The sequence below is a fragment of the Mixophyes fleayi genome, chromosome 2 (genome assembly GCF_038048845.1).
Source record: "Mixophyes fleayi isolate aMixFle1 chromosome 2, aMixFle1.hap1, whole genome shotgun sequence".
NCBI classification, from domain to species: domain Eukaryota; kingdom Metazoa; phylum Chordata; class Amphibia; order Anura; family Limnodynastidae; genus Mixophyes; species Mixophyes fleayi.
Window position 1 is genome coordinate 39,747,865 of NC_134403.1, and position 14,444 is coordinate 39,762,308.

Sequence of the window (14,444 nt, forward strand, 5' to 3'; positions counted from 1 at the left end):
TCCAGAGCATTTCGATAGGAGTGGTAGACAGAAGTATATGTGAAGAAGTCATTAGAGCTTCGAGATTTACGCCAGTGACGTTCTGCTTTACGGGACAGTTTTTGAAGATTTCGTGTTGCTTTGGTGTGCCACGGTTGACATCGAAGTCGATGTGTAGTATGAAGTGTCGCTGGATCCACTTGATCAAGGGCCGTTGCTAAGGTTAGGTGAAAATGAGGTACTGCCATCTCAGGGGATGAGAATGTAGAGATAGGGGAGAGAAGGTGTTGGAGAGAGGTGGAAAATTGTTGAAGATTAATAGAATTAAGATTTCTATGAGTATGAGGAGGCTTGGTTGAGTTAGACAGTAGAGAGGTTAGAGCAGTGGGGGTAAGAGTGTAGCTGATAAGGTGATGATCCGAGAGGGGGAAGGGTGTATTAATAAAATTAGAAACGGAGCATAGTCTAGAGAAAACAAGATCAAGGCAGTGGCCATCCTTATGAGTAGATGATTCAATCCACTGGGAGAGGTCAAGTGAGGATGTTAGAGTAGTTTGGATGCAGCTTTGGAAGGTGGGTTATTAATGGGGATGTTGAAGTCACCCATGATGATGGTGGGGATGTCTGAAGATAAGAAGTGAGGGAGCCATGCAGAGAAATCCTCAATAAATTGTTGGTGTGCTCCAGGGGGACGATAGATCACCGCAACACGTAGGGAGAATGGATTAAAGATGCGAATAGCATGTACTTCAAAAGATGTGAACGTGAGTGATGGGACATTTGGTAGAACTGTGTATGTGCACTGTGGGGAGAGAAGTAGTCCAACCCCACCTCCTTGTCTGCCTTCAGGTCTGGAGGTGTGGGTGAGATGGAGGCCACCATGTGAAAGTGCTGCAGGTGAGGCAGTGTCTGATTGCATGAGCCATGTTTCTGTTATTGCCAGAAGGTTGAGGTTTTTTGAGGGGGAAGAGATCATGAACGGAGGCAAGTTTGTTACAAACAGAGCGTGCATTCCAAAGGGCACATTTAAAGGACTTAGAAAGAGGGGAGACAGGTGATGTGTGAGGTTTGCTATAGAACGGTAGTGCTCAGATGTATGTGTGTGTGAGGAGTGTGGGGGACCTGGATTAGGTGATATATCACCAGCTAATAGAAGCAGAGTGAGAGAAAGATAGGCAAGGGGATTGTAAGATGTGTGGCCTTTTATTTTCTGGCGACATCCATCTGTATGAGGTAAGTTCTGTCATCCTTGGACAAAGAAAACCTCCCTAACTGCATAGGCTCCTTGAAGTGCACAGCTGGCATGGCTGGTGAGCCAATTTGTGAGTAACCATTTCTTTCCATTGAATCTGATGTTCCTGAATGCAGGTGCAGACAAATGCAAGTGGCGATGAGTCCCTTCAGGGATGTAGGTAGGTTGCAGAAAGTGAACTAGTCTTTAATAGAATCTGCCAATCATCTCTGAAAGGAGGCAAGTAGTTACTTGCCATTTTATCCAGTCTCTGTTCAATGACATCCAGTATGTCATCGAAAGGAGACTGGATGGAATGCAAAGTAACTACTTGTCTTCTTTCAGAGATGATTGGCAGATTCTATTAAAGACTAGCTCACGGGGTAGAGCTGCATTGTGATGCTTTACAACACTGCTCAGATATATGAAGCGGAGATTGCCATCCAGAAGCAAGCAGTTCTTGTCATTCCATCCTGTCTTCTTTCAATGACATACTGGAAGACTAAGCAATTACATTGTTTGATCCAGGCCAATTTTCTGGAGGCATTGGTGAGGTGACCCAAAGACTCACGATCTAAGGATAATTATCATGGACTAGTGTGGCACAGATCAAATCCTAGCCAGTCAGCAGGGAGATTACATGTCTCGCTTTGATCTGCTCTGTGAAGGGTGCCGCTTGTAGCTTGGTCTGCAAACCTGGGTCAGGAATCGCCGTCACCCTTTGGGGTTGCCAACAATTTTAGGCTTATGGACAAAAATAGCCACTGCCATTTGTTGCTCCCAAACAAACATCTGAGATTCTTTTGCCAGGTGATTGAACAACAACTTGTAATGGGCATCAACCGCAAGAACTGCTTGCTTCTGGATGGCAATCTCCGCTTCATGTATCTGAGCAGTGTTGTAAAGCATCACAATGGTCTACCCTAGCATGTTCCATGTTGAGGCTTGAGCAAAATGTCAGTTCTGGTTGTACTCGAGGACCATCAAATCTGGGGTAGCTATCAGACACACCGGCCAAACTGCTTAGTCCTTAGATGATTGGCCATGAGGGACAAAGTGAAAGATTGAAGGGTTGGAGAATGTACAATAATGAAGCATGAAGCCAAAGCCATAAACAGGCAAACAAAATGCCAATTTTGCTCATGCAAAGGTTAGGAGTGAGGGTCTTAGAAAGAGTGCACACAGGTGAGGTCTCCTAGTCTTAATTGAATTGATCTTTAACAAAGTGCTCTCTGCAGTAAGTGAAAACAAACGTGCAGTTGTCAGTGTTTACTGTGCGCTGCTACCTGTACCTTGTATTGTGGCGGATCCTCACAGTGGGCCCGATATACAGAACAGTTTGACAATTTTGTTATGCAATAGATATGAATCTTCGTACCAAGCAATACGGACACGATTTGTGGCAGAAATCAGATACAACAGATTTGTAGCATTACAGCAAATCCTTCCTTTGCTCACATACTATCACATGTTGTGCATGAACAAGCCATCAGAGCAAATGGTGTTTGAGCCACCAGATCATTTAGGTGACTGATGGTTTCCATTAAATAGTGAGGGCATATTAAACACCATTTTATATTTGTAAGCCTCCAGATGTAAGGTAGCACTGATATTTCTACGCTCTCACAACACAAAGGGCATATCAGGAGTTTGAGAGTCAAGTCAATGAATATTTTTTTACTAACAAACAGGATCCAAGGGTATACATCTACATTAGTGTTATATTGCATTAAAAAATTTTTTTTATAAAAACTACTATTGTGACAATAGCAAGACACCTCTATATTCACTCAGTCAAATCAGTAGTGCCATGACAAGCTGCAATGGCCGTTGAAGCTGTGGACGGACGACCCATTACCCCAGCATTGGTAACCCACAAGACTATTGAAATGCAGACATATCAATTCCTGTCAATATGAGCTGATCTCAATGAACGCCATCCAAACCCCATAGAGCCAATCACCCTGTATATATGTAAAATCTTGTGATTAGAATTAAAAAAAAAAAAATGATATGAGTGTGAAGAGTCATGACAAACCACTTGCATACAACCAGAGAAAGAAACAATGAAATGTTCTACTATCCAAAGAGGTGTCCAAGTCCAGACCAGAAGAACTACCCCAGGGGAACTGAGGTTTGAGCTGGGTCTGACAAAAAGTAGGCAGAAACACTGCCACCCCACAGGGAATGAGACTGCCCAATTGACATGCTGCCTGGTACAATCCCACCAAGGGACAGGAAATACAAGATGTGCGAGCCTGAAACAGGGGCTATGACCACCTATGTACAGGAGAACTTTGTTCACCATGAAAATAAATTCTCCTGCAAAGATGTAGCCCTAATATCCTGCATTGACTACTAGGAGCTGAGCAAAATCATGTACTCCCTCCCACTGATCTGACTGAGAGGCTCCATCCAGACATGGTTTTCACCGAACTGGACTTGCAAGGGGCCTATTAATTAACTTCTGGGAGGCTAATGAATGGAAGACTTATAAACATGAAAGATAGGCACAGTTACTATAGGGTCATGCCATTCGCCTGTGCTATGCCTCAACTGTCTTCCAAGCCTATGTGAATTCCCTCATTAGTGACCTACTGGAAACACCAGTCCTCATCCACCTGAATGATATCAATTTCTTCAACACACTTGAGAATCATCATGACCATGTGTGAGGTATTGCAGATGCTCTTAGACATTTGCCAAGTCATCTAGTCCAGAGTTTGTTTCCTCAGAGCACCAGAAGGCTTTAGGATATTCCTCAAGTTCCACCTTCAAAAACAAAACTCATTGGGCCAAGGAATACAAGGATAGACACATAAAAGGCAAACACCAGCAGAATTAAAGTGATGTTCTAATCCAGAAAGCAAAAGCCATTAGAACCCCTTAACAAATTTCACATTAATTTGCATTTGTTTTAGAAAATAAAAAGGGCATTAAATACATGCTTAGAGTAAACAGGAATGTTTGAAGTCTTTTTTTTCTTTTTTTTAAGGAGCTGCGAGTTCCAAAGAGAAGGAGTCAGAGCTAAAATCTCAAGTTTCAAATGAAGTGTAGGAGATTCTACAAACTGTTGCTAGACCTTCATCTGCAAACTGAAGTGAGCAAGTGGAAGTATATGAAACCAGAAGCCATTTCAAGTACCCACGAATCTGGTTGTGTAGGGCTTTGAATGAGAATAAGCCAATCTGTATAGGTTTGCCATAATAAGGCAGCCAGTGAAGGGAATAGTGAACAGCTGTTATGTGGGAAGAACGGGGCTTGATAGTTAACAGCCTGGCAGCTGAATTTTGTACCAGCTGCAAGCAGGGCAGCTCTTTTTCTGGGAGACCCAAGTGCAGTGTATTGCAGTAGTCCAAGTGTGTAGGAAGATCTTCTGAGGCAATCAGATACTTGATCCTGGCCATTTTCTTCAGATTAAAAGAGGATTTGAGCATGGCTAAAACGCGATTGTGACTGGATCACTTATAAATAACTTGGTATAAATTTATTAAAAGAAGTAGTGCAGGTCGTTTTTTTATATAATTGCCAATGGACTTCTTTTTTGATGGTGTATATTTTGGTAAGGGAAATCTATTTGAGACCAGGGAGAAAGGTTAGTTTTTTTTCTGTTTTAACCTTGCTAGAGGAAATGCATTATTTCTGATGTATATATCAGATACAATAAGCCTTTATTTAGAAAGTCTTTTGTATATCTTGGTGTAAGAAAATGTCTTGTTTGGGGTTTGCAACTTTTCTTGGGGAATTCTTTTCTTTCAAGGAAATTTGTATTCTGCAACTGTTGTAAGAAAGCACCCATACTAACATCAAAAGATCTAATCAACATGAAATAAGTGTCCAATACACCTTAAGGGAAAAGGGGTAATTAGACTTGCTGTCAGATATCCACTGTGTCCAAAATACGATGTAGGATATCACAGATAAAAGTAAATATTGTTCGCTTTGCATGTAAATCCATGTTTGGGTTAACAAGGTTGCATCCCGATTCTAAAAATAGCCTGTCAGGCTGTGTCTAAAATTGTATAAAAGCCCTTGTAAACTGAAATGTATATTCTGATGTTCCATCTGACCTAACCACTGATACCTTTAAATCAGTGGAACTGTCCTTGTCAGGATACTTGAGCAAAATAAACATCACGGTCTGCTTCAAGACCCTGCTTGACAACTTCTTCAATATTGCTGTAATCCTGTGACCTACAGATTAGACAAAATCTAATCTGTTTCCAGCTGTCAGGTTTGGACTCAGCTCTCCAGTACCACCGCTCTGCCTGCTACCCAGCAGCTTTGACCAGAGTGATAGGCCAGGGGGGGGGGGCGGGAACTCCCACAGCACCCTGATCCACAGTAAGAGATCAGGGGTACCAGCAAGGGGGTACCCTAGCAGCGACAGTTACCCAGAAGCAACATTGTGCTGGATGCCAAAAGGAGTCCAGTGGTGGCAGCAGGCTCCTACTGCAGCAGGAGTGTATTCGGAATAACAAAAGGGGATGGTGGCAAAATAAGCCCAGCCAGTTTCCCGCAACAACAGACAGGGGGGCATAGGTGGTCCATCCTGTCACACTGATTAACTGTTAAAATATTAAGCCACAATCGAGTATATCACCAAGAATTAGCACATGATCAGAGATTTGCAGCTTCAGACTACCAAGCTCCGGCCCAGTTGGTTGGCCTAGCTGCGATCTTGCCATTCAGTGTTGTGCTCCTGTTCTTTCATGAGTCAGTCTCAGCCAATTGGCACTCATCAACTCCTGAAGCTCAACTAAACAGCCATTTTGGATTGTTATTGGGTTCTCAGTAACCTGAGCAAAGGGCAGATACAGTTGAGTGTTATCAGCATAGCAGTGGTAGTCCAGACCATGACCTCTAACCAGTGATACATGTAAATTGCAAATAGCATGGGAGATAGAGTAGAGTGCTGTGGTGTGCAACATTACATAAAATTCCTGAAGACACCCTCTGTGACCTGTCAATGAAAAATGATTTGAACCAGCTAAGGACTGACATTTAGTCCACAGAAATTGTTCAAGCACTCTTAAAATCCCATGGTCCATGAATGCTGCAGAAAAAGTCCAGACTTAAGATTGCACAATCACCTATATATCTTCCAACATAAAATCATTTTTAGCAGGAATATGAGGGGGAAAAAAAAAATAAAAAAATAAACCATAAAAAAAGAATGCACTTTCAGTGAATTTAAGAAAGCAATTGAATTAGTGAGCAATCTAGAGTAGAGTTTAAATGCCACCAGGTGCAGTAGACCATGGTTCCAGTACACCAATGTTTACAAACCAGCCACCAATCCAAGATTCAGGAACTAGAGAATAAGTTAAGAGATAAGTGAGAAATCCATGAGTGACATATGCAGGGTACTAAAATTTTACCTATAAAGTAACCCACTAATAGGTCCAGACAATCAACACTGATGTCTTTTGGTGGAGGTCAATTGACTTTCTAAAATAACCAAGACACATGTTGCTTATATAAGCTGTTGATTTTTTTTCTTTGATTTTGTTGGCATTACTTGTTAGCACCTATCTTCACATCCTTTTTTGTTTAACATTAAAGATCTAAATATTGGTTGTCACAGTCCCATGAGCCTAATCACAATTGAGACAACATGTCTCTGGTCCTGTGTTAATATAGTCCCTAAATAAGGGTTCCCCAAAAGCTTACCCAGTTTCTTGTCCAGGCATTACATATGCCCAAAGAACCTTATTGTTTGCATTCACTATTCTTTTCCAATATGGTATGTTCGATTAACTTCTGCTAATACAGGGTTTCAAGAACAAAATAAAATGCTGCCTATGTCCTGAACAGGTGATTGACACATTCCAAGTCAGCATCTGCATGTTTTCTGCATTTGAGTCTTGGGGGCATATTCAATTGTCAGCAGGATCGCCGAAAATCCCGCTGCGGAAAAACTAATACATGGAATACAGTAATTTGTAGCTGGATTTCAGCTTGCGGCTCCAAGGTATTTGCATGTACACAAAACTCACTGGCAAACAATGTCCCCTATAAAAAGGCAGGCTGAGCAACAGTTAACTGCCAGGTTATTGAACTAGCTTCTGTAAATCAGAATTCTGAGTTTTGACACCTGACTTTGGACAACTACCTCTCTGGCTCTTAACAGACTGCTTTGGATGACTATCTTTCTGGCCATTGACTCCTGGCGTCAGATAACTACCTCTCTAGTACTCTTAACTTCCTTAATGCCCAAGTATCCAGACTAAGCTTTCTGTACATAACAGTAAAGTGCCTCCTTTTCTCAAAGACTATTCCTGTCCACTCCTGCCACTGAAATACACCAATTCAATATTTTTTTAACACAAATAATCAAGACCTGACAATAGACATGCCTGCTCTGATAGATACTGGCTACCTTCAGCTATACTGGGGAAGAATATTCTACAAACACTGATGATTTTTTTTTAGTCCTACTAAAGGAAACCTAAACAGTGGGAGGCAGCTGAGATAGTCCTACAACATCAACCTGGGGAAGGTTCATATCAATTCATCAAGAGAAATTGAAATATCTCTGAAATCAGAAGTGATCATATGGTGCAAATGGAGAATTGGTCAAAGAGGCCAATATTTTGAAGCTGTGTTACAACCTGTAAAAAGTAGGGAGCTGACCCTGTATTATGACCATCTGAAGTTGGCAACCATACAGAAGGGGCAAGTACCAGTGAGGCTACCCAATTTCAGGACTGAAACAGTACAGCTAAGAAAAGACAACATGTAACATACTTACCAATATTGCAACCTGCCATATAAACAGAACAATGGGACAAAGTTAATGCTTTGATCATTAATAGCACACTGTACTGCCCATGGGAGTGGGGGGGGGGGGGCAGGTACTGCAGTGACTGGTTGTACATGTTCTCTACTGCAATCATTAGACAGTGCTTGATGTCACTTTAGGGTGCCATTTACCCCTCCAAGACTACATTTTGAAAATTCAGAAAACTTACCAGAATTCTGGTCACAATAATAAAGTCAAAAGAGATGCATTTAGTGGACAAATATTATCTTTGTTACAGATATTTAAAGAGGAGATTATCTTTTAATCACAAGCATAAGAGTCAGGTTATAGACTACATCCAGATTGTCAGTTCCCACAGGGTCTTGTGTAAACATGGTGCCAGTAATCACTTATTTTATGTTATTGTAGATTTATAAGACTGGTGCAACTTTTTAGGTGAATAACGTAGTAGTTTGAAGTTGCACTTGGGGGGGTATATTTACTAAACTGCAGGTTTAAAAAAGTGGGGATGTTGCCTATAGCAAACAATCAGATTCTAGCTGTCATTTATTCAGTACTTTCTACAGAATGACAGCTAGAATCTGAGGTTGCTATAGGCAACGTCCCCACTTTCTCAAACCCACAGCCTAGTAAATCTAGTCCTAAAACTGCATCCATTCTCACCTTTTCTTGATTCACTTTTTGCCACATTCTTACTTGTTTTGACACATTGTGTATTTTTTGGGGAAATTTTTGACCACCACTGGGTATCGGGGATGGTTTACAAAGTATATTTCCACTTATGGAAATCTATGCTTTCTGTGACTGACACCAACTGAAGATCAGTCTGAATGAAGCATGGTGACAGCCTTTTCTATAACATTAGATCTCTGGTCTGATTGGATTATTATAAAATACTCTTTGAAAACTAGTTGCTAGGCAGAGAGCAGAGGAATCCATTAACTCTGCCTGGGTCCTGGAAATCGTAAAGTGAGTCAGATATTCTCACTTCCATGGCAGCTATCATGGGGGAAGGAGGTCGACTAATATGAAATGATTTCCTCAGAAAATTTAACTGTTCTGACAGCTATAGAAAGGCAAAGGCCCTATACTGTTCTCTCCCTCTTGGAGGCAGAGAGGTCGAAAACGAGGGAGGGCGGAGGCCGAGAGCGAGGGAGGGCGGAGGCCGAGAGCGAGGGAGGGCGGAGGCCGAGAGCGAGGGAGAACACTTGAATATGTTTTATAAAAATAAGCTGAGCTAGATGCCATTGCCTATTCAAAACAGTTAAACTACTTATGATTCATGTAAATAACCCGCAGCTTAGTAAATCTAGCCCATGGGTTTTTTTTTTTAACCATTTTATGGATTCCACATAAATAAAAATGCTCTTAATGCATACTGTACATATACACATTGTCTTATAGTAATCTTACTTGCCACTAGCTAGCACAGAACATGTGTACACAAGTATGTGTGTAGTTTTTAAAACAACAACTATGCCGTGTCAGTCATCACTATCAGTCAGCACTTACATGTGTCCTGTAACTGGTCCAAAGGTTACAGCTTAAAGCAAGCATACTTATGTGAAACCCAGGACTTTAATTAGCCATATCAGAATGCCCTCAGAACACCCTGACTATATAGGACTGTAGTCTGCCCCTTCCACCTCTCCAGTCATAGGCAGTAGTAACTAAGTGCCATTTAAGTTTGGACATGAATTGCATGAAATTTAGTTCATTGGCTTAAGGTCCATTTCCAATAACATGCAGAGCTATTTCACTCTGCGCAAGTGGACATACTTCTGAACACTGTAGGCCTTTGGTTTATGTAAAGGAGTTAGGCTAAGCAAGCCCCCCTCCCCCCCCCCCCCAATCCAATGCAAATTGTTAAATGATACACACAAGTTAAACATTTATTAAAGCCTCCATTTGAAATAAATATCAAAGGCTGCATTTACTTAGCTAATTAATTCAGGCTATAAGTTGAGTGTTTATAATTAAATATGTCTACCGTGTTCTTTCACTCTTCTACAGCAGGTTTGCACTTTAGGAGGGAGGTCTTCGCGACATAAACAAGTAGTGACTTTGAAATGCAAATTGTGTATTGGTTGATTCACAGTGGCAGGGCCATTGATGTCATAACCTATCTGTCTCCAGTGTATAATCTCTATCAGATTCCATTAGGATACTGCCATAAAGCTGTAGGTGGACAATCCCACCTTCTTCGCTCCCTTTCCCCCACCACCTGCTCCCACCTCGCTCACCTCTTTAATCTCTCCCTCTCCACTGGCATCTTCCCCTCCTCCTTCAAACATGCTCTCGTATCCCCCATTCTTAAGAAACCTAATCTCGACTCCACTTCTCTCTCGAACTATCGCCCCATATCTCTTCTCCCATTTGCCTCCAAAATTCTTGAGAGGCTCGTCTGCAGCCGTCTCACCTCCTACCTTTCTGAATACTCCCTCCTTGATCCTCTCCAGTCTGGTTTCCGCCCCCTCCACTCCACTGAAACTGCCCTGGCTAAAGTCACCAATGACCTCCTCTCTGCAAAAGCCAGGGGCCACTTCTCCCTTCTCATCCTCCTTGACCTCTCTGCAGCCTTTGACACCGTTGACCACCCCCTCCTCCTTCACACCCTCCAGTCTTTCGGCCTCTCCGGCCCAGTCCTGTCCTGGTTCACCTCTTACCTTACTCACCGTTCCTTCTCTGTCACCACCTCTGGGTCTCTCTCCCCCCCATCCACCCTTCCAGTCGGGGTCCCTCAGGGCTCTGTTCTGGGACCCTTACTCTTCTCTCTATACACCTCCTCCCTGGGTGAACTCATCAGCTCCTTCGGCTTCAGCTACCACCTTTACGCTGACGACACTCAACTATACCTCTCCTCTCCTAATCTCTCTCCCTCCCTCCTCTCTAGGGTGTCCGCCTGCCTCTCTGCCATCTCCTCCTGGATGTCCTCTCGATTCCTCAAACTTAACCTTGCCAAAACTGAGCTCATAGTTTTTCCTCCCTCTCATACCCCATCCCCTTCTGACCTCTCCATCACTGTCGACAACACCTCTATCTCCCCTGTCCCCCAACTTCGCTGCCTTGGTGTCATCCTCGACTCCTCTCTCTCCTTTGGCCCCCACATCCTCTCTCTTGCTAAATCCTGCCGCTTCCAGCTGCGCAACATCGCTCGCATCTGGCCCTTCCTCTCCCAAGATGCCACCAAATGCCTTATCCACTCTCTGATCATCTCCCGCCTGGACTACTGCAACCTCCTCCTCACTGGCCTCCCCCACTCTCATCTCGATCCCCTTCGATCCGTCCTTAACGCTGCAGCTAGGCTTATTTTCCTCTCTCGCCGCTCCTCTTTTGTCTCCCCCCTCTACCTAGCCCTTCACTGGCTCCCATTCCCCTTCAGAATCCTCTTTAAGCTCCTCACACTCACCTACAAGGCCCTCGCCAACTCCACTGCGCCCTACATCTCCACCCTCCTCTCTATTCATGCTCCATCCCGCCCTCTCCGTTCTGCCTCTGACCGTCGCCTCTCTTCCCCCCTTATAACCTCCTCCCACGCGCGTATCCAAGACTTCGCCCGCGCTGCCCCCCTCCACTGGAACAAGCTCCCTTCCTCCATCAGAACTTCCCTTAATCTATCCAGCTTCAAACGGGCCCTAAAAACCCACCTTTTTCTTAAAGCCTTTCTGTCTCCCACTTAACTTCCTACCTTATCTTCTGCCTCTGTCCCCCTACTCTCCCTCTCTCCCCTGCGTCTCTCTGTCTGTCCACCCCTCCCCTTAGATTGTACGCTCCTCTGAGCAGGGCCGTCTCTCCTCCTGTTTCCACCACTTCTAACTCTGCTCTCCAGCTACTTAGCCCTCCTCCTCAAAGGTCCTCCACCCCACATCCACTTTCGCTCCCTCCTTCCCCCTGGGGGTCTCCCTGTCTTCCACGCCCCCCTTCTTGGGCCCCGTCATTTTCAGATCCTCCCTCCCCCTTCCCCGCCCTCTCTAGCTGTGCATTGAGCGTACTGAGTTGCTGTGTTTACTGTACTGTGCTGTCTCCCATTGTATTGTGATTTTGTTTGTCTCTGTACGGCGCTGCGGATGCCTTGTAGCGCCTTATAAATAAATATTAATAATAATAATAATAATAATGAGGTTTAATGCAGAGGGAACAGCTTAACAGAGCTCTACTGGAGTATCAGGTAATGTATTTATGGTTCATATATGAAAATTGTCATTTTCAGGGTTTAACAGTCCCATCAATAATTCTTGAAAGATAACTACTTATAACAGTGATCAGTCACCATTACAGATATTACGGTAGCTTTCGTAAGATACTCACTGCTCCAGGTCTGAAGCTATTCCATTTATGGGGCAGTTTAAGTTTCTCACTTTCTCCCTTGACTCCCACTAGAACAATGGAGATTTGATCACAGGTCCCAGCACTCAGGTCAGTCCCTGTTGCAAGTTTAATCTTGTAGGTCCCCATGTCTTTTTGGCAAAGACCCTTGTGAGAGCAACTCTGTAAGAACACAAATACAATGCCAACCAAAATTAATGGGACAGGGTTACTTCACACAAACAGAATAAAGCTTCTTCACAAATAGTATAAAACCCATGGTTTTACTAATAAAAAAAAATTTCAAATTGGTCATGTTGGTCATAAATGACAAGCACAGAAGCAAGCCCAAAGTGGCAGCCATCAAATACCACCCAAATGACCCAGAAAATTCCTCAGGGTAGATTGGGGTACATTTATGAAACATTGTACTGTACAGTGTTAACTGTAAAACATTGTGGTTACACAGAAATCAGATGCTAATGGTCTATCTTATGTGGGTGTTTACCTGGCAGTGGAGAAGGGCTGCGCTACATTTACACTGCTGCTTCCTACATGGAACATCAGTGGTGTGAGCTGCTGGGAAGACCAAAGGCCTCCACTGTACACCTCATCATGTAGGAACCTGTGGGAAGAAGGTGGTGTATATGGTGTATGTGTGACAAGTGTAGAGTTTTAGGAGTATATGTCATATGTCCAGGGTTAGAATAAGATGATCTGGGGATCTGGCTCCCACCCCAGATGACTGCCCCATGACCACCAGGAATGTATCATGAGCCTAGGGGGGGGGGGGGGGGGGGGGGGTAGATGACCTGGGTCCCTTGGGTGCACTACATGATGTGAGCCTCAACTACATGTCAAATGTACATGTGTAATAGAGGCCCATTGCTTATGCTCAGCCCAGGGCCCCAGATCTAAATTTACCTTTCACCAGTTTTTTTAAAAGCGTTTTCCATTATCTTTACCATTATTCAAAGACCCCTAAACACCCCATTTCTGCCAGATAAAAAAAACAACAAGTCAATGTAAAAAGTAAAAGGAGTTCACTGCTACCTACATTAAACCATTTAACTTCATTGTATACCTACATACAAACCCCCCCCCCCCCTTCTTTAATTCTCCATATCAAGCACTTTGCAAAAAGGCTTTAATTTTGTCTTTGTTTTTTAACTGCCACTCAAAGTTATCACTTACAGGGGGAAAAAAATAAAAATTAGAAATTCACCCTCTCCCCAGGTGGGAAACCTAATTTCCAACAAGATGCAGATGCAACCTTTAGGCACTAAGACCATATTTATACAGAATTAGAGACAAATATAGATTAATCCTGCAGTAATATAAACGCTATAGCAAAAAATCTAGACTAAATATGAGGTTCCTAGTGCATATTTCAATCAAACTCTAGATACACATCCACCACAGCAAGGTAATCTCTTCCAGATGGGTATCTACACTAGCAAATTGCAACAACATACCATAGATCTTACCTCTAAACTGCAAGAAGCATGGATAGGAACCAGACTGCTCTATTTAAATACACCTGGGGAAAGAGGGGTGTGGTGCTGGGCCAAAAAGAAGGCAGTCACAACCTTCAAAATAGCCAACATTCCAAGGAGAATGGGCCGCACACCTTAATTTACACATGTATTAAAGGTGCTACACTGCTGTGACTGAAAGTACAATGGACAATCCAAGATGCATGTGTACTCTTTATGCACTAAGACCATAATTATTTATGGTAAACTCTGCATTAATATAAACTCTATAATAGAACTTCTAGAATAAACATAAGGTTCTCAGTGCACAATTTGATCACTCTGTGGATGCTCACCTTCTGTATATAACATAATTGTGCTTTTTCCTACTGCACACATATAACATTTAAAACACTGATAGATTTGTTTGCACCCAGTCATATGCATTACCAGGAGGAATGCATATGAGGAAGTGGGCAGAAACTGCGATATTAACCCTCTGATTGGATGAAGGTTTTGGGGACATGCCTATGTTGTTCTCAGTCTTGGAAGCGTTCCCCGGTGGTATCTACAGAAGAAAAGTGTATGAGATAAGAAACTTAAGGTCAGTAACCTTGCTGCATGGGAGTGGGGGGAAGTGGTAATGGGACCAATTGTGTTTTTTGGGCGATCCAGGTTTATTATAGTG

The 14,444-nt window shown here is 43.1% G+C and overlaps 1 protein-coding gene across 2 annotated transcripts in view; it reads right to left on the reverse strand.

Moving 5' to 3' along the window:
* LOC142140868 (polyunsaturated fatty acid lipoxygenase ALOX15B-like) overlaps positions 1 to 14,444 on the reverse strand; it is a 46,350-nt gene that overhangs the window by 29,345 nt on the left and 2,561 nt on the right. Inside the window, exons 1-2 of one of the 2 annotated variants that reach the window (XM_075198827.1) lie at positions 12,790 to 12,876; positions 12,285 to 12,464 (exon numbers count right to left, since the gene is read on the reverse strand). In XM_075198827.1, coding sequence (XP_075054928.1) covers positions 12,285 to 12,431 — 147 coding nt within the window. In that variant the 5' untranslated portion in view covers positions 12,432 to 12,464; positions 12,790 to 12,876. Of the gene's footprint in view, positions 1 to 12,284; positions 12,465 to 12,789; positions 12,877 to 14,444 lie in introns of those variants that run through there. The other variant, XM_075198826.1, reaches the window with a different exon arrangement.